Raw genomic sequence first — 18,610 nt, 5'->3', positions numbered from 1 at the left:
AGCTCCTCTGAGTTTATTGATAGTTAGTTTTGAGTAGTTGGACATAGATTGCAGCCCAAACTGAATTTGCTGTCATTTAGCCTGTCACAGGTATCCAGCACAGCAATGCATAGCATGGTTTCATGGCATAGCAATTGTGAATCCAGCCATTTTGCTTTCCTCCATAATCCACGGTTAAAGTAACAGTGGTTTAGGATGATATGTAAAATATGGGAGAATCTAACCAGATTAGAAACTCAGAATCACAATTCACTTGATGCACAGAGAAAAGAAAACTTTGCATTTATATAAATTCAGAAATAATGAGAAACATTTCAAGTATTTTAATTTTAGGAATGGTCATTGATGGATCATTCCATTTATTACTTTACTTTGTGACTGGATGCAATACTGTTGACTTAGTAATAACCAAACAATAATAGAATAGGAATTTGTGTGTGTCTATGTGCCTATGTGTCTATGCTCTAAAGAGCATAGAGGTTAAAGAGTTGTTGTTTTTTAAATTACCTATGACCTATGAAATTGTTGAAATAAAATGGTTTTAAATAACTATCAAATGGTTCTAAAAACTCAACCCTATAAACTGGATAATTGTTGCTGAATAAACTTTGAGTCAATTTCCAGGCAAGTATAAACCAAATATCCCCCATCTTTAGTCTACAAGCCATGTTACAGAAGAAGAGCATCGTTTGTCTTGAATTTGTTCTGTATTCTATTCCAACAAGAAAGGCTTCTGGTTTCTTAGCTTTAATAGCCTCTTTAATGCTGCTCATTAACTACGATATAGGCATCCTCTTGAACTTGGTGGTACTTCCCTGATCTGTGGGGTCTTTTATTCTCTCTTTGAATAACCCCAAGCATTCTAGAGAGAACGGACCTTTTTAACATTACCTTCAAGCCTCCTTTTTAAAGATTACATTCTGCTCCTTTTTAAAGATTCCCTCCTGATGGCCGACATGACAGTCTTGGACGTCCTTGGCAGTTCTCCCACTCTCAAATCTAGTGAGGCAGGCTGCCGTGCTCCATACAGATCAAGGAGAATCTAGCAGCTTGTTTCCTCGTGATTGTGACAAGGGCAATGTTCCATTTGAGCAGAAAAGGAGATTTGGTTTTGTAGCATTTCCCCTGATACTAGCCCTTTTGCTTGCTCCAGGTCCATATTAGTCATGCACTGGCACCCATTGTGTAGTTCACTGGAAAAATAATCTCTTGTCGGTGGCTTTGTAAACACAGAGCTGAACCTTTTCAGCAAAGCCCTTTTAGTCTCTTTCACCTCTGTCCTTTTAAAATTCATTACAACATCCTAAGGTTGTACTGTAAAGTGATCCCTTCTAAATGCAAGGCACTGTGCTAAAGTCGTCATAATTGGCAGACCAAGAGGTTGGAATGGAGCAAGCCAGCAAGTATGGTAGCTGCAATGGGAATTTCCTGCAGTGTATCTGATGGGGTTTTGCCATGTGCCCATGGCTTGCTGGATTTAACAGTCAGGACTAAAGGGGTTTTGTGGTGGTGGTGGTTTTGGTTTAATGCAAGCTTTACAACAGAATTGTGTGTTGCAGAGTTGCTTCACACTGCATCTTTTTTAATGCTGCCACTTCTGAACCATCAAATTCTTCATGCTACACTTCCCTTGGAATCTTGTAACCGTTCAGTGGATTTCTGCAGCATCGTAAGCTCTTTGCCTTTCAGTTGTAAGATATTCTGCTGGTCATGAATGCTGCTCCTACCTGAATGATTAGGGGAACTTTATATATTCATATCTTTCTTTAAATTAGTGCCATATGCCTATAGCTTGTTATATACAGCTGTTACAGAAAATCCCTTTCTTTATGAAAAGGCAAGGCTAGGGATGAAAAACTCTTTGGATTCATCCTGTTAAGAAAGCCTTTTTGTTGCTTTCAGAAGTTCTGTCTAGTGCAGAACAAGTTGTCCAACTATCTAGTACAATCAGATGACATAGGTAATGCCCATTTTAATAATAATAATAATAATAATAAAATTACACTTGTATGCCACCCAACTCTCTAATACTGAACCACTGAAATATTTCAAATTTCCTGCCACCAATAATTGCCCAGAAAAAAAATGCGGTTAATTCATAAACTATGCACTCCATTTAAATATCTCCACATTTAAAAGAACCTCAGACTGAGAAGCGGCTCTGATAATCATTTCATATTTGTTGCATCTGACCTCTGTTGTTTTCTGATTGTTCTACATTTTAATATATAATGAATCCACACAATTGTAAATAGGAACATATGCCCCATATTATGCTATGCTGTGATGTCTAGCAGTTCCCAGACCAACTGAACAGACTCAGATTCATGCTCTATTATCATAGGATTTGAATTAATATTTTGCATTTTAAGGCTAATCATTCCAAGTGAAGTTCCTTTAACTTACTCTTAGGGCAAGAATGAGTGAAAAAAAAATGGGATGGAAGGAATTAGGAAAAGCTTCTGATGATTTTAAGGGAAGGGAGACTTAAAGTCAGTGTGGTAGGAGGAAAGATGGTTAATGATTGTAATTGCAGCAACTCCTTAAAAAGGTGCCATGGTAAATAACACTCATAAACCAGCTTGATTTTTAGATCTTTCCATTCTTGTATGTCTTGTACGTACAATACATTTTTAGATCTTTACATTCTTGTAGGTACAATACAGTGGTCATAACATCCTTCTCCAATGCATTATGGGAACGATAGTTCCAGATCAGTAACAAAAGAAGAAAAAGTCTCTGCAGATGATTGATACAAAAGCATCTCTCTCCTCCTTGGAAAATCATCAGGATTTCTTCAACCCATCTCAGCATTGCAGCAAGTGCTTTTCTGGCTTTGCAATCAAAACATCTGAATGGTTTGAGCCTGATCTGTAATGGACTCAGAGTATTTTAACCCAGGACCCTTATGAATTATATGGTTTTGATTTTGAGAACTGATTTTTTTTAAATTGGACTGTAAAAAAATGGGACTCTAATTTGTTCCTGCAAATATGGAACAAATACAACTGCAACACTTACTTGAACATTCATGCTCACTTCTTCTATGCCTTCTTTTCCCTAGCATATCCCCACTTTCTTTTATATCTAAAACACTGACTTTTTCCCTTCTTTTTTATTCAGTGTAAATTTAAAACTGCTTAGGTGATAATTAAAAGTTTGTAAGTGATAAGAAATAGTAGGAGAAATTAGTAATGATCAGAATTATAGGTAAGGAACAAGAACAATTAACAAATATAAGTTAAGAAACATTACAATATTGGGGGGGGGAGGCTTTGGAAACACAGTAGTCCCTAAAAATCAAATAAAATTAAATAAAGTTTTTAAAAAGTACATATTGAAATTTTTATATTACTCTTGAGAAAAATGTCTCCATGCAATATATTTATTTTTATGCACGTACTATACATTATCATTTTAATGGTGAAATACACAGTTCTACATTAAGCCAAAAGATGAATTATTAATTCAACTGAATCAATGAAACGTCTACTATAATTCTTAGCTATCAATAAACCATATCCTTTTAAAATGATCCAGCTTCCTTATTTCATTTTCTGCACAGTCCTTACTGAAATAACATACAAACTTCTCATTATTCAACTACTGTAGTAAACCAAGAGGAGTTACTTAAGTGCACATAATTGCTCCTGAACTAAGCAAGAATTAGATCATTCATTAGAGTTAATTCAGAATTGTGAACTATTGTGATTAAATTATTTTATACATATCCTTTACTGAATGGATGGACAAACTGGGTTCTATCACCCTAGAAAGGCTGAGAAATGGAACCTTGGGTCAAAACATACAGAATCTCTTTCATCTGGTTTCAATACACAGTGGGCTATTAACATGGGTCATTGAGTTCTATGGGACAAAGTAGATCGGCAGACAATTGTAATAGGAGGTCTTGCTGATTACATTCATATATTACACACTTTTTATTTATTTAAACTTTTAACATGTTTAGAAAGTTAAAGATACAAAGCACACAGTAAGAAAAAACAGCTGTAGAGTAAAAAAAAAAAAATAGAAATATTTTGGGTTACTCCCCTCCCCTCCCCACTCCACCTCAACTGCTAACCTAAATAATTCTACTTTATATTGAATATTGAGAGTTATTGCTAATATCTGTTTAAGTCACTTCATCTATTATTTTTGAATGGTGTCATAACTCTTTTCTTTCTTTTCTGTTTTCTTCCAATTGTAATTTCCCTGTTATGTTCTTTTTTTTATTTGTTGCAAATTTTATAAGAATTCCTCTCATAATTGTCTCTGACAGTTGTATTTATTTTAATCACCCACAATTGTGCTAACCATGGCTTGGTAAATATACCACAATTTGATGGATTCATCAAACATTGAAAGCAATAACCCATTGTTTATTATAAGCCACAGTGTCTGGGTTTGCAAAACATACTAAGCCAAAATCAAATAATCTGTCAGACTTCTCCAAGACCAATAGTTGGTCACCAGCAGGGATTCAAGGATGCAGCTCTTTATTACTGTTAATATGAAAAACAAAACAAAACAAACATCAGGAACTGCAACTGGAAGATTCAAGCCACATAAACTATCAAACCCAACTTTATGTCTCTTTCTCCCACCTGTGCATTCTAACGGGCTGCGAGGCCCTTAATTTTTGATGATTAATTTTTGAGCAGCTGACACTTGTCCTTGTGATTGTGGTGGGCCAGTCTGCTTTTAGGCCCTTCTGACCTTGCCTGATCTACCTTTCCACACAACAACATGAAGGGGTACTGTACTATACCGTGTAAACCACGCCAATCTGGAGATCAGCTTTCACCAGATAAATCAATGGCTATTAACTGTTAAAAAGAATGTTAAAATAATTGCCTCTGGAGAGAATGAGGAATGCAAATAAGCCCCAAACCTGCTCATTGATCCTGATGGGAGATTGAAATGTCATGTGTAGAAAATGTATTCTCTCATCAACTTTTCTTGAATTGCATTATTAGCAACTAATGTTTTCATTGATAGAATCACAGTAAAAACAAGTCAAGTTTCAGCTTTCCATACAGATATCTTAGGTGAGCCAGTGGGAAGCTTGCCACACAACTCCTATTCACATTAATTGGGAGCAGAACATTTAGGAGCTGAACTGAATATTAATGCCTTAGTGAGGACATAAATAATGTTTCACATCTTTAAGTGTCACAGATTCATTCCAGGAGGAAAATACCTTGGCCTATATTGAACCCCAAAATAAATCAAATTTCCCTCTAGAATATACAAGGTACATGTAGTAAAAATGTATCTTGCCATTAGGTTATTGCACATTTTGTACAGAACAACATGATTGTAACTGACAACAAAACAAAACAAATACCAAAGTACTACCTTGCCTTTTAACCTACTAATTAATGGCTTTATTTACACTGGAAAAGTGACAATTACATGCTATTCTTTTTGTTTGGTTTTACTCTAATTTTACTCTCTAGTTTACAAAACTGAGAGATCAACTTCTGTAAGTCTCTGGCAGAAATCCTTGCACTGTATCTGTGTTTGTGGGCAGCTCTGGTCATGCTGTATATTCAACAATGCTTTCTGATCCATAATTTTAGTTGGCCTTTAATCAGCCCTAGAACTACACAGCTTCTTTGAATTCTTTTGTTAGGAGGTTTGCTGAAATATTTATGGCTAATTTTTTAATGTCTATCAGGCTCTGTCCCAAAACGTTTATTTATGTAATTTTGTTTGAAATTCAATATAGTGTCATTTCTACACCTTCATAAGTTCTAGTTTTGTCATACTGCACGCTAAGCATACCACACCTGCTGGTGCAGGGAGGTATCACACTGGACCTAGGATTCATGCACATTTAATTGCCAGTTGCATCCTGAGCTAAGCTGAGCTCAATCAAGCAATTTCATTTTGGTTTTCACGGAATGAACAGCATATACTGTACATTCATTCTGTGAAAACAAAAATAAGTACTATTGAGTACTGAGCACATTCTCCTTCAAAAATAAAAGCCCATATTTTGTTTCTTAGTCCAAGTTAAAATCCTCCCATCTGAACTTCTTCTCTGATGTTGGAATGCAAATTACTTCATCTTGTTTTCTTAATTTCCCATTTATCCATATTTGTTTCTTTGTTCCGCCTGTGTACAGTGCGCTCTGTTTCAAGTCTCTTTTTGGTTACCTTACAGTTTCTACTGTGTAAAAAGGCAAATACAAATTGATTAAATTGATTTCAATGGACATTTCTTTTTGTTGAAAATATAATCAGTAAGATTCATTTTTTTCATATTTCACATAATATAATAAAATGTAATGAGATTTAAGAGTCTATTTATGCTGGTTTATTTATTTTTATCTCATTTAACCTACTGAAGTAAGTCAGTACAATATGCAAAAAAAAAGCCCACAAAAAATAAAACAACCCCAATAATAACAATTTTCAATAACACAAAGCCACCTATCCTAAAACAAGACAACAGAAATGCAAAATTAAAACAAAGTTCATTTTAGAAAGGAACTTCAAAAGGGCTGTCTGGCCCTTTTGAAACAGATGTTCCTTTGCAAATCAATGGCTGAAGGGTATGTCCAAGGGTTATTCAAAAGACGATAGTGCGGACCAGCCATACATTCCTTCAAAGTTAGGTAAAGGTAAAGGTTTCCCTTGACATTAAGTCCAGTCGTGTCTGACTCTAGGGGGCGGTGCTCATCTCCGTATCAAGCCAAAGAGCCGGCGTTTGTCCATAGACCCTTCCGTGGTCATGTGGCTGGCATGACTAAACGGAACGCCGTTACCTGCCCACCGAAGCGGTACCTATTAATCTACTCACATTTGCATGTTTTCGAACTGCTAGGTTGACAGGAGCTGAGATTAGCAACGGGAGCTCACCCCGTCACGCGGATTTGAACCGCCGACCTTCCGATCAGCAAGCTCAGCAGCTCAGCGGTTTAGTCCCCACTTAATGATGCTAATCAGGACTGGAAGCTCCGTCATTAAGCAATTGTAAGTTGAAAAAGCATGTGACTGTGCCACTTAGTGATGGCAGTTCTGGCAGTCCCAGTTGCCATCATTAAACGAGGACCATATGGGCCATTAAGCAAGGACCTCACGTGACCGTGACTTCTGACTTTCTGCCAGCTTCCCCGTTTGACTTTGAAGGGAAGTTCACAAATCATGATCATGTGTTTGCAAGGACGCTGCAATGACTGTAAGTACGAGGTCTGATTGTAACTACCATCGTCGTAAGTTCAAGGACCACCTGTAATTGAAGTCAGATGTCAAGAATACCATATTCCCAGCTACTGTATTATGAGCCAAACCACTGGCTTCCCTTCATCTTACCAAGATGATATTGGACAAGATGATTTTTTAAAAAACGTTGGTCTTAAACTATCTAAAAACTAAGGCATGTGCTGGAGTATGAAGATAGCCTTGAAGAAAATATTCATCTGCCACAGCAGAAAAAAAGTTCTTCTAGCCCAGAAAATCAGGAAGGAATGAGAAACAAACTCCAAATTACCCCACCATGACTCCCTTCAGCATAAGAGGGAGAGAAGAGAAAATGCCATCAGCCTTTCAAGATTCTATTATAACCTATATCAGTTAAGTAAATTTCTAGTATTTCTTGTGGTGTCTGTTTTCTGTCCTGGTCTACCTCAGAGGCTGACAGTATGGATTACTGAGACTGGATTATCTTGGACCATTTAGGGTTGTAGCTGGTGCATCCATTGAAGCTCATCACAGATTTTCCTTGCCAGTGAGGCTATTTTGGGACCACCCCCAAGCTATTCCCCATTACTTTGGAGAAAGTGCTATATAGTTCAGAGCAGTCCACCTCCCTAGTTTATGGCCTCGAGGACCACTTATCCAAAACACCTTTATCTTATCTGGATGCAGTTTCAATTAGTCTTAACTATCTGAAGTTCCATTAATTTCAAAGGACCTGGATCCAACTCAATATATTCTTTAACAGGCAACTTTTTGCACCCTGATTTGCACCCTGATTTCAATCAATGATTAAATGAAAATTTTAAAAGGCTTCTTAGAGTGTAAACAAGATACAATTATATTTTGATCAATCTGAATATGCACCATTTATCTGCAAAAAATAAAACAAATAAAAAAATCCTGAAATCTTTTTAGAAATTTTCCAGCTTAAACTGTGAGCAGGAAATAGAGTAGCACGTCAGCCAATGAAAAAGGGAAAGACCTACTCAAATGATAACCTAATAAGCTAGGTTTTATCAAATTAAATATTTTACTTGCTTATCCTTTGAGCAGATTCCACGTCCTTTCATATGCCCAGATTATAATACAGATTAAATTATTATTGGTGTTCAATTTCTCCTAGAGCCATTTACACAGTTGGGACTATACATTCCCAGATAGCTTTGTACTTTACGTCATTTTCTATTTTGAGAATTGATACACTGACTTGTTCATATTATTAAGAACTCATCGTATCCCATGGCTGTGTGGTATACAGAAAGTAGCTCTTGAAATTGTTGCCCAATTTGTGCTTATTTGAGGGGCTATATGATCAGATAGGAAGCGCAAACTATGAATGCTGGAAAACATTACATGGATAAATGGATAAGGCCAAGGTGTAGCCTAAATTGTCTAGCCCTTTTCATTAACACTGTGGATTTTGCTCAGCTAATTTTTAGCACTTACTCTGAAACTGAAAGAGCAAGCAGCGAATGCACATTCTTAGCCAAGTGGCAGGAACTATTTTGTAAATGAGACTCCTGTTTTCCAAAGAATGAACAGAATTCCTCCTATACACTGAGTATTCACGAGATTAGGAACTGTACAAGCAGGAGCTTGTTTTCCAAACAAGAGTCAGTCACAGGGCAGTCAGTTCCAATTGGCTGAATGGCCAGAATGCTAGCTAAGGCTGAAACAAGTTCTGGAGAAAATAAATTAACACAAGGATATGTGAAAAACCTTGCCGAACTGTGCCAAAGCCAATACAATAATCCAAACTAGCTCTGCCAATTTGATGTTCAATCTTTTCTATCTTATCAGTATAACTATGAATTGAATCATCCTTTGCATTAGCACAAGCAAACCCCAATATTCTCTACTAACCTCTGTACAAACAGGAACAGAAAGTGATTTATACAAAGATGTGGCTTTGATTGATAGATAGATAGATAGATAGATAGACAGACAGACAGACAGACAGACAGACAGACAGACAGACAGACAGATTGCAACTTATAGATAGGGATACATTTCATGACCTTATAGAATAATCAGAAAGGAAAAAGGAAGGAGGAGCTGTCATTTCCCCCCTCAAACTCATTTTAAGAATACAGAAAGGCATTATTTCAAATCCTTACTCGAAAGCCCTCCAAAAATGATGCCTGGGGAAGGTGATCTTTACAGATTCCAAATGAAGTGAGTTGTTTAATTATCTACAAGTTTTTATATTTTCCAAATAATCTAAAATGTGTGTTTGGGGGAAAAAAGCACCTCAAAAAGCACACACTTCACTGTAGAATTCTATGGAGATGGTGGTGGTGGTGGTGGTGATGATGATGATGACAATGACTGGCTCATGTAGAAATTGGGTGAAATAGATTTATAGGTGAATAGACACTTGCCAATTCCTATCTTCAAAACTAGAAAAATAAACAAACAAAAAAGCTGAGCATCTGACTAGTGCATAGTATATAGCTAAACAGGTTAATAGATAACAACATGGAAACTGAAAAAGAAAAACAAGCCTAATATTTGGAATCCAAATGTGATAGAGACAGAAAGAGGGAGTAATACCTGCATAGGAATATGATGTCTCTGTGTTTGTGTGTGCATGTGATATAGCTTAGGAAATAAACCATTAAGAAGCCTGAAAAAAGCACTCCACCTCTTCTCCAGTAAAAACAAAGCTTTGCTTGCACACATTATCCTGTCCTTAGCACCACCATCATCATTCAAAAGGTCCTGCAGTGATCCAAAACAACTATCAGAACACTTGCATTTGTTGTTGCAGGGTTAGGGGTCAGTGTCTAATAGGATCCACCAATCAGTCAAGGGCAATTATAAAATAGAAATGTTAAGATTAAACTTCTGCTAAACCAACCCTTCTTTAACTGCATAGTGTTATTTATCTGTAAAGCAGTAACAAGCAGATTGCTGCAAACACATTTCTATACCAAAATCAAAAACAAAGTTATATCTCATGGTGCTGTACATCCATAACAGCAGGAACTAGAAACTGATATTGCGAATCAATTTTTTTCTGCTGTTGGAGACGGCTGATTACAAAAAATCCTCTCTACAAGAATGCTTAGAATCTCAAGTGTCTTTTGCAATGGCAGCGAAACACCAATAGTTATTCTGATAGAGCCTGCTGACAAATTGACACCTTCTTTCAAACAAAGCAACCACTCCTGAAATGTATTTTTTAAAGATGGTGTGCACTCCAGAGGAGAGCTCTTTTTAAAAAAACTTGACTCATCTCCTGCAAACTTTCAAATAAACTTTCAATATCATTTTGATATACTCTACGTATTATTTAAGAATGTTTTATTGGACTTCACTTTTCTGGCTGAAGCAAACTTTAATATGGTTACAACTCACCTATAGTTAATCCCAGTTTTCTATCTTTCTGCCAAGCCATTACCTCCCTCTCGTTTTCCTCTGTGAAGAAGCCCAGCTTCAAAAATAACAAGCAGAGGAAGAGTAGCTAGCTTCTTTTTTGTGACAGAAATGTTCCTATATTTTTATGAACCAACCATGCTACTATTACTTTTACTGAGGGCATAATAAGTCATGACAATGGAGTCTCAGTTTTTTTTGAAACAGAGGCCACCATCATATAGAAATAAGGTGGCCAAGAGGAAAGAATTTCACACAAAGGATAGGAAGTGTGCTGCGTCCTTCCTCTTTCTTGCTGCTTATTTTGAGATTGACATTGGGAATGAAATAAAGTACAGGACAAGGTGGAGACCTTGTATTAAATAATTAATGTGAAAGTCTTCCCAGGAAAATGTGCAAATATTAGTATGTATCTTCTCTGATTCCATAGTGAATATTGACCAATGCTGCAAATGAATTGAAAGTAAAGGAAATTGTGTCAAACATTCATTACCAGTGTCATTTCAGATCACATCAGCAGATTAAGCAGACTGGGATTATGCACAGTCTTTCTGGCCTTTTGTGTGTTGTCTGGGCTCATCATATTCTTCTCACCATGGCACAAAGATGTCTTGCTCACCATACTTAAGGGACACATCTTCATGATACTGCCTTCATCTTACCCCCAGTTCGTCATGGAGGCAGCTTATATTTATCTTTATCAAAGTTTTGTCATTAGCACGATCTTCAGTGATGCTGGTGATACGTTCAGGAACTGGGATCTGCCAGAAGCCATTGGCCCCTTTAGGCTGGTGCAGGCATGCCTCCTCCTTTTTCTTTTGATCATTTGGCATTGCCTTCCATGACCAGCCATTTCACCTTAGGCTGCAGAATAGACTGGATGCCTAATATCCATAAGCTTGAGCTTAGTTATTTGTGCCTTGGTGGGAGGGCAAATTCAGCCATGGAAATCCATCAGTTTCTTTCCTTAACTGGTCCTGCAGTAAATCAGTAAGGACAACAGTACTCACTGACCTTGTTACTAAGGCAGAATAAGCTTGGCAATAAGAACAGTCCATGTTTTAGCAGGTTATTTTCTATTTAATTATTTATTTAATTAATTAATTTATATCACCGCCCATCTCCCCCAATGGGAGATGGTATACATGCTGGATAATTGAGAAAATCAAAGACCACCAAAAAGAAGTCAGTATGTGCTTCATTGATTATAGAAAAGCCTTTGATTGTGTTGATCATATCAAGCTGTGGAAAGTGCTCAGAAAAATTGAAATCCCAGAACAACTCATTGTCCCCATGAGGAATCTATATACAAGTCAGGAAGCCACAGTACAGACAGGACATGGTGAAACAGGCTGGATCCAGGTTGGCAAAAGAGTGAGGCAAGGCTGTATACTCTCCCTTTGATTATTAAACCGATATGCTGAATATATATTAAGGGAAACTGGATTGGAAGAAGATGAGTGTGGTTTTAAAATTGGAGGAAGAAACATCAATATCTTGCACTATGCTGACAACACTACTCTAATAGCCGAAAATGCAAAGGATCATCAAGGTCTAGTAATAAAAGCCAGGGAGCATAATGAAAAATGGGACTAAAATTAAATATAAAGAAGACCAAACTAATGACAACAGGTAGAACATCCAGCCTTAGAACTGATAATGAAGATATCAAAGTGGTGGATAATCTTCCTTTTAGGATCCACTGTCAACAGTAAAGTAACAAACAGTCAAGAAATACGCCACAGACTAGCATTTGATAGAGGAGCCGTGAAGGCCTTGGAAATATATTCAAATACCTTGATGTGTTTATACCTAAAACAATCAGAATCGTGCAAGCCATGGTATTCCCTGTGACACTCTATGGAAGCAAAAGTTGGACTTTAAAGAAGCATGATAGGAAGAGTACTGATGATTTTGAAAGCTGGTGTTGGAGAGGACTCCTGAGAATACCGTGGACAGCCAAGAAAACAAACTGATGGATCATCAAAGAAATCAACCCAGAGTTCTCAAGGCACAAATGGCCAGGCTAAAATTATACTACTTTGGACACATTATGTGAAGACCCAGCTCTCTGGAAAAGGCTATAATGCTGGGAAAGGTGAAGGAAAGAGAAGAGGATGACCAGCAGCAAAGTGGATGGACTGAGTTACAGTAGCAATGAGTGCACTGTTGAGAGACTTGAAAGAACAGGTTATGGAAAGATCATCATGGAGAAAATCTATCTAAGTCGACACTGACTTGATGGCACATAATCAATGAATCAATTGTTCTCTTTAATGTGAAATGGGCCAAGACTGGGGAGAAGGTACATTTTGTCAGATGGCTAGTCTATGTGGTCACTAGGAGTCAAAAACAACTTGCCAATACCTTCTTCCAGGATATTATGTCAACTTCCCAGTCTAGCCTAATGACCTGGGATTTCCTGTGATCCAATTGCTGGCCAGGCCTGATCATGCTTTTTTGTTGTTTATTCGTTCAGTCGCTTCCGACTCTTCGTGACTTCATGGACCAGCCCACACCAGAGCTTCCTGTCGGTTGTCAACACCCCCAGCTCCCCCAGGGACAAGTCCATCACCTCTAGAATATCATCCATCCATCCACCTTGCCCTTGGTCGGCCCCTCTTCCTTTTGCCCTCCACTCTCCCTAGCATCAGCATCTTCTCCAGGGTGTCCTGTCTTCTCATTATGTGGCCAAAGTATTTCAGTTTGGCCTTTAATATCATTCCCTCAAGTGAGCACTCTGGCTTTATTTCCTGGAGGATGGACTGGTTTGATCTTCTTGCAGTCCAAGGCACTCTCAGAATTTCCTCCAACACCACAGTTCAAAAGCATCGATCTTCCTTCTCTCAGCCTTCCTTATGGTCCAGCTCTCGCAGCCATATGTTACTACAGGGAACACCATTGCTTTAACTATGCGGACCTTTGTTGTCAGTGTGATGTCTCTGCTCTTAACTATTTTATCAAGATTTGTCATTGCTCTTCTCCCAAGGATTACGCGTCTTCTGATTTCCTGACTGCAGTCAGCATCTGCAGTAATCTTTGCACCTAGAAATACAAAGTCTTTCACTGCTTCTACATTTTCTCCCCCTATTTGCCAGTTATCAATCAAGCTGGTTGCCATAATCTCAGTTTTTTTGAGGTTTAGCTGCAAGCCAGCTTTTGCACTTTCTTCTTTCACCTTCATCATAAGGCTCCTCAGTTCCTCTTCTGCCATACAAAGCTGGAGAGATTGTGGCAGGCACAATGAATCAAAATACCATCAGACATTTCACTGTCATTCACTTTCCATAAAGCTGGATACATTATTTTTTGTTTTGTTTTTCAAAAAACATTTTGTTTTTATTAATCGAAAGAAAGGAGAGAACAAAGAGATAAAGATGAGGCAACCTCTGAAGGTATTCAAAGTAGTTAAAGGAATTCTTATTGTTTAAATTACTTAACCTCTATTGTAAATAACCCTTTTGGAAGTATATATGTCGATATACTTGGAGAAATATCAGTATCAAGAAAATAAGTTGTCCTTCACACCTGCTGGAAAAGGCTTCTCACTCTACCATTCTTTCTCCACTTCTCATTCTGCAAAATATACTTCTATGATGCAAAAGAGAGAAAGAGTGAGTGAGTGAGAGAGACTATTATGTTACTACAGGGAGAAACAACCTACTCTCTGTCATTGGAAGCAAGGAGTTTTTACCCTCTTTCAGGAGTTTCAGTTATTTACATACATCAACAGGCAACCACATTTTTATCACCAAGAAGTGAACTACTTAAACAAGCATTCCTTATAAACTCATATATTCCAAATTTCATCATTTCAGTTAGTTCACAAATAGTATTATGCAATGTAAGTGCAAGAGATTTCCCAAAGGCAAACCTATCATACTTTATCAGCAATTGTGCAATAGAACAATAAAACAAAACTGAGTGGTTTAGTCCATATGAAAAGCATACACGCCTACACTCCCATAATATAAATGTGAGTTACAACTGTCCTCAGGGCACAGTATAAATTATAAAGAAGCATGAAAAATCTATCTCTCTCCCTTGCTGTCACTTGTGCCTTTTAAAAGAAAGCACTGTGCTGAAGCTAAGCCAAAATATTCTTCTGCCAAGTGACATAAGAACACTTAACATGAAGTAGGAAATAGGAAGAATATTCAGAGAATATTCAGTTAGAGGAAGCAATACATTTTTAATCACTGAAACCCAACATTTTTTCCTACTGTTTGGCTACTGAATCAATTACTATTAAGGACAAAAATCATTTATAATGAAAAGGCTATTATAATAAGTCATCAAAGCAAAACTACCAACACAAGAGATATCTTTAAATAAAGTATAAATATTTTCTTTCCATGTATCATACAGAGATGCACAATGGGATCAAGGAAAATAGTTATGTCAGATTTAAGGAAGATAATTTCCTATTCATTGCTGTGAAAAAATTAAGCATGTACTTAAATCTCTGACTGAAACCAATGGGGCTTGGATACTTTCCTAAAAAATGTGAGTGCAGCAGAATTCATACCACACTCAGAAATAAATGTTGACTCTCCAGAAAGTCAATCCCTTATTCAATAACAATAGAAGTTCCCAGACACAACATGGATAGATACTTTATGGCAGAAAGAAGTAATTATATTCATGGAAGATGTCTCTGCTGCAGAACAAAGAAATCAAGCCAGACCCGGGGTTTAAATCCTTTTTTTCCCCCTTTCTTCCCTTCAAGTCAACAGACTTTGGGTTGTTGTTGTTCCTAGCCTTGTTCCATTTTACACAGGTGTTCTATCTGGCCTGAGAATCACTGGTTCCCATCTCATCAGGTCATCACAATACCATGAATAATTCTGTACAAGAAATACTACTCAACTAATGTTAACATGGAAAACTCACAAGAAGTCTGAATCCATACACTTCTTCATGAAAGAGTACCTTGCACAAACTGGGGCATCTATGAAGGTTCCAATGGCTGTTGAAACTCAGAAGTTCTTCAAGTAGAGCAGGATAATTAGGGTTCAACTCTACATCTTTTCAAGCAGACTTATAATCATCCCACTTACTTTCAAACATGTCTAGCCTACCCATCACACTTCACCTCTTTTCCCACATTAATATTGTCTTATAGGTAGGCTGATCATATGTACCATTTTGAATGGGACAGGACCATTTTTTTCACATTTCCCTACCATCCCATCATTTTAATATAAATGTCAATTTTGTCCCTTTTTTAAAAAAACTGTTACTTAAAACTTTGGAAGTTCCTGCAAACCTGTCTATCAGGATGGAGGCCAAGTCGGAAGAGCAAGAGCTGCTGACAATGGATGGTGAAGGTGTGAAATTCAAATTGGAGCCAGAGCCTCTGATTGGAGAAGATCAGGGGCCAGAACCTCCACTGCCTATCAGCATGTGTGTTAGGTGAACAATGGGAGGCGCGATTGACTCCCATGCGAAAATGGCCGGAGAATTGTGCCAATCAAAGGAAGCCGATGCTGGAATAGGTTGCCGGAGACAACTATTCTAGTGAGCCCACACTGACGACCCGCAACTCCATGCTGGAACCTTTCTTGGAGCCCTGCCCTGCTGCCACAACAGAGCCCGCTCCAGAGCCCTGCCTGACTGCTGCGCCGAAGCCCAATCGCAGACCCGTAACCTCATCGCACCAGATGCCAGCCGCTTACCCTGCCTTGCTGCCGCACCCGAACTCGCTGCTGGGCCTTGCCTTGTCACTGTGCCACACACCAGCCGCTTACCCTGCCTTGCTGCTCTGCCCAAATTCGCAGTGCCCAATCTCGCCTCCCGGCCTTGCCCTGCCGCCACATGGAGCATCACTTCAGAGCCAGAGTTAGTTGCTGAGCCTTGCCTTGTCACTGTGCCTGATCTTGCCTCCCAGCCTTGCCTTGCTGTTATGTGAGACTCTGAGTCTGAGCCTTGGGAAACAACCCAAGCCTGGGAAACAATGCCACAAGCACTGATCCACGTGCAAACAGGCACCAGTATGTTTACCTGACTCTATCTGGGAATGTAAATAAAGATTGTCTAAAAGCACCGCTTCCGTGCTGAGCCTTTAGTTGGAACAGGACACTGTCACTGGTGATTGGACAGGTTTCTGTGACATAATAAGGAATATTACATAAGTTTAACCCCATCCCATTTTTGCCATCCCAATGTCCTGTTTTTGTCTCAAGGAAATACGGTCAGCCTACTTATAGGGGGCCTTTGCACAACTTTGTGTTGCGTGCCAGCTATATCTATTCCTGGATCAGGAGTCTGTCCAAACGGTCACTCATGCCCTGGTCATCTCCCGCATAGACTACTGCAATGCGCTGTACATGGGGCTACCCTTGAAGAGTATCCAGAAGTTACAGCTGGTGCAGAATGCAGCCGTGCAAGCTGTCTTAGGAGTCCCAAGAAGGGCACACATAACACCATTGCTTCACAAGCTGCATTGGATATCGGTTTGCTTCTGGGTCCAATTCAAGGTGTTGGATATCACCTTTAAAGCCCTACATGGCATGGGGCCAGGTTACCTGAGGGACCGCCTCTTCCCCATTACATCAACCCATCCCACCCAGTCAGGCAGAGAGGGCATGTTATGGACCCTGCCCATAAGAGACTGTCATTTGGCAGGGTCCAGGAGGAGGGCCTTCTCTGCTGTGGCACCCACCCTCTGGAATAAGCTACCCCCAGAGGTAAGGCAGGCCCCCACTCTCCCGGCCTTCCAGAAAGGGGTTAAAACCTGGTTATGGCATCTTGCTTGGGGTGGGAGGGAGGATAGCCGATCATGAGGGTGGTTGGCCCCCGACGGGACCAACGATAACAGCACTATTTCCCATCTTGAATTTTATATTATTTATTCTACATTGCTTATTTTACATTTTTATATTTTTACATATCTTTATATTGATATTATATTGTTTTAATGACATTTTATTCTTTTATTCCTAATTGTCTGTAAACTGCCCAGAGTCATTGTAGTACAAGTAGGGCAGGGAGAAATATGGCAATAAATAAATAAAAATAAATGAAATCAATTTATATTTGTCTCATTTGGAACACTGACCATGACAAGAGTAAAAATTTATTGCTGGTGGTATTATATCATCAATCACACACAAAGAGCAATAATAAAGATCTGTTCTGTTTGGGTATGTAACTTGGACAACAGTTTATATCTGAATCATTCAAAAATGCCGGGAAACTGTTTGATAGCTGAAAGTAGAACTTGGGCAGTTGAAGGTCACAAAATGAATGGTGCTGCATCACTCAAGAGTAAGTGCTGGTTTTGGCAGGGAGGTTGAGGTTCATGGGGAGGGGGTTAATTTTTTCTTTTAGACTGTACACTATAAAATTTAAAACAGCAAGAAACTATGCTCAGTTTTCACAATATTGGTCAGAAATTCAGACAGCCATAATGAGAGGATAGGATGATCATCTGTGGCACTGGGGCTGCCTGTCCATCTAACTGTAGTTTCCAATCAGACAGAAGTTTGCAGTTTGTTGGAAGCACTTATGCATTCTCTGCAGATCTTGTACTCAACCAGGCACGTTGGAATGCTGGGAAGACAAGAAGAATGCTTTTCAGTGTCAAATCAAAACATTTTTATTTTCCCCAGCATTGAAAATGGAATATTGTTTGCTTGATTGAAAAGATAGATGCACCTTTCCATTTTTTATTTTAAAATAGATTTATCAAGTTTTAAATTGTACATATGCCACTTCTCAAAGCCTTCAAGATTAAATAGCAGTTCATAATATTTTAAAATAAAGGTTAAAATAAATAATAATGTATTGGAAAGCTTTTCAGACTTTCGATTTAGCAAGTTAAGGAGAATGGTATAAGCAGCAAAATGCAACTACTCTCTGCTTGCGGATGGAACGTGATGAAACTACTGTGATTGTGGCACTTTATCATGGAAAATGCATTCGGCTGGGCTATTTAATGAACTGTAATAAAATACATACTCAACAGATAGCTTGAAGTGTAAAAGGATGATATTTAATTAGCAAAACAAAAGTACATCAA

General features: G+C 38.3%; 1 protein-coding gene across 1 annotated transcript in view; it reads right to left on the bottom strand.

Moving 5' to 3' along the window:
* Positions 1 to 11,420, bottom strand: part of CSMD1 (CUB and Sushi multiple domains 1) — a 1,072,463-nt gene extending 1,061,043 nt beyond the window's left edge. The window contains exons 1-2 of the mRNA XM_063298442.1: positions 11,250 to 11,420; positions 10,570 to 10,645 (exon numbers count right to left, since the gene is read on the bottom strand). Of these exons, the coding sequence (XP_063154512.1) occupies positions 10,570 to 10,645; positions 11,250 to 11,420 (247 nt within the window). The remainder of the gene's footprint in view (positions 1 to 10,569; positions 10,646 to 11,249) is intronic.
* Between the last annotated feature and the right edge of the window lie 7,190 nt (positions 11,421 to 18,610).

The sequence above is a fragment of the Candoia aspera genome, chromosome 1, assembly GCF_035149785.1.
Source record: "Candoia aspera isolate rCanAsp1 chromosome 1, rCanAsp1.hap2, whole genome shotgun sequence".
Taxonomy (NCBI): Eukaryota; Metazoa; Chordata; class Lepidosauria; order Squamata; family Boidae; genus Candoia; species Candoia aspera.
Note: the sequence above shows the minus strand (reverse complement) of the source record. Positions and strands in the feature narration are given on the sequence as shown.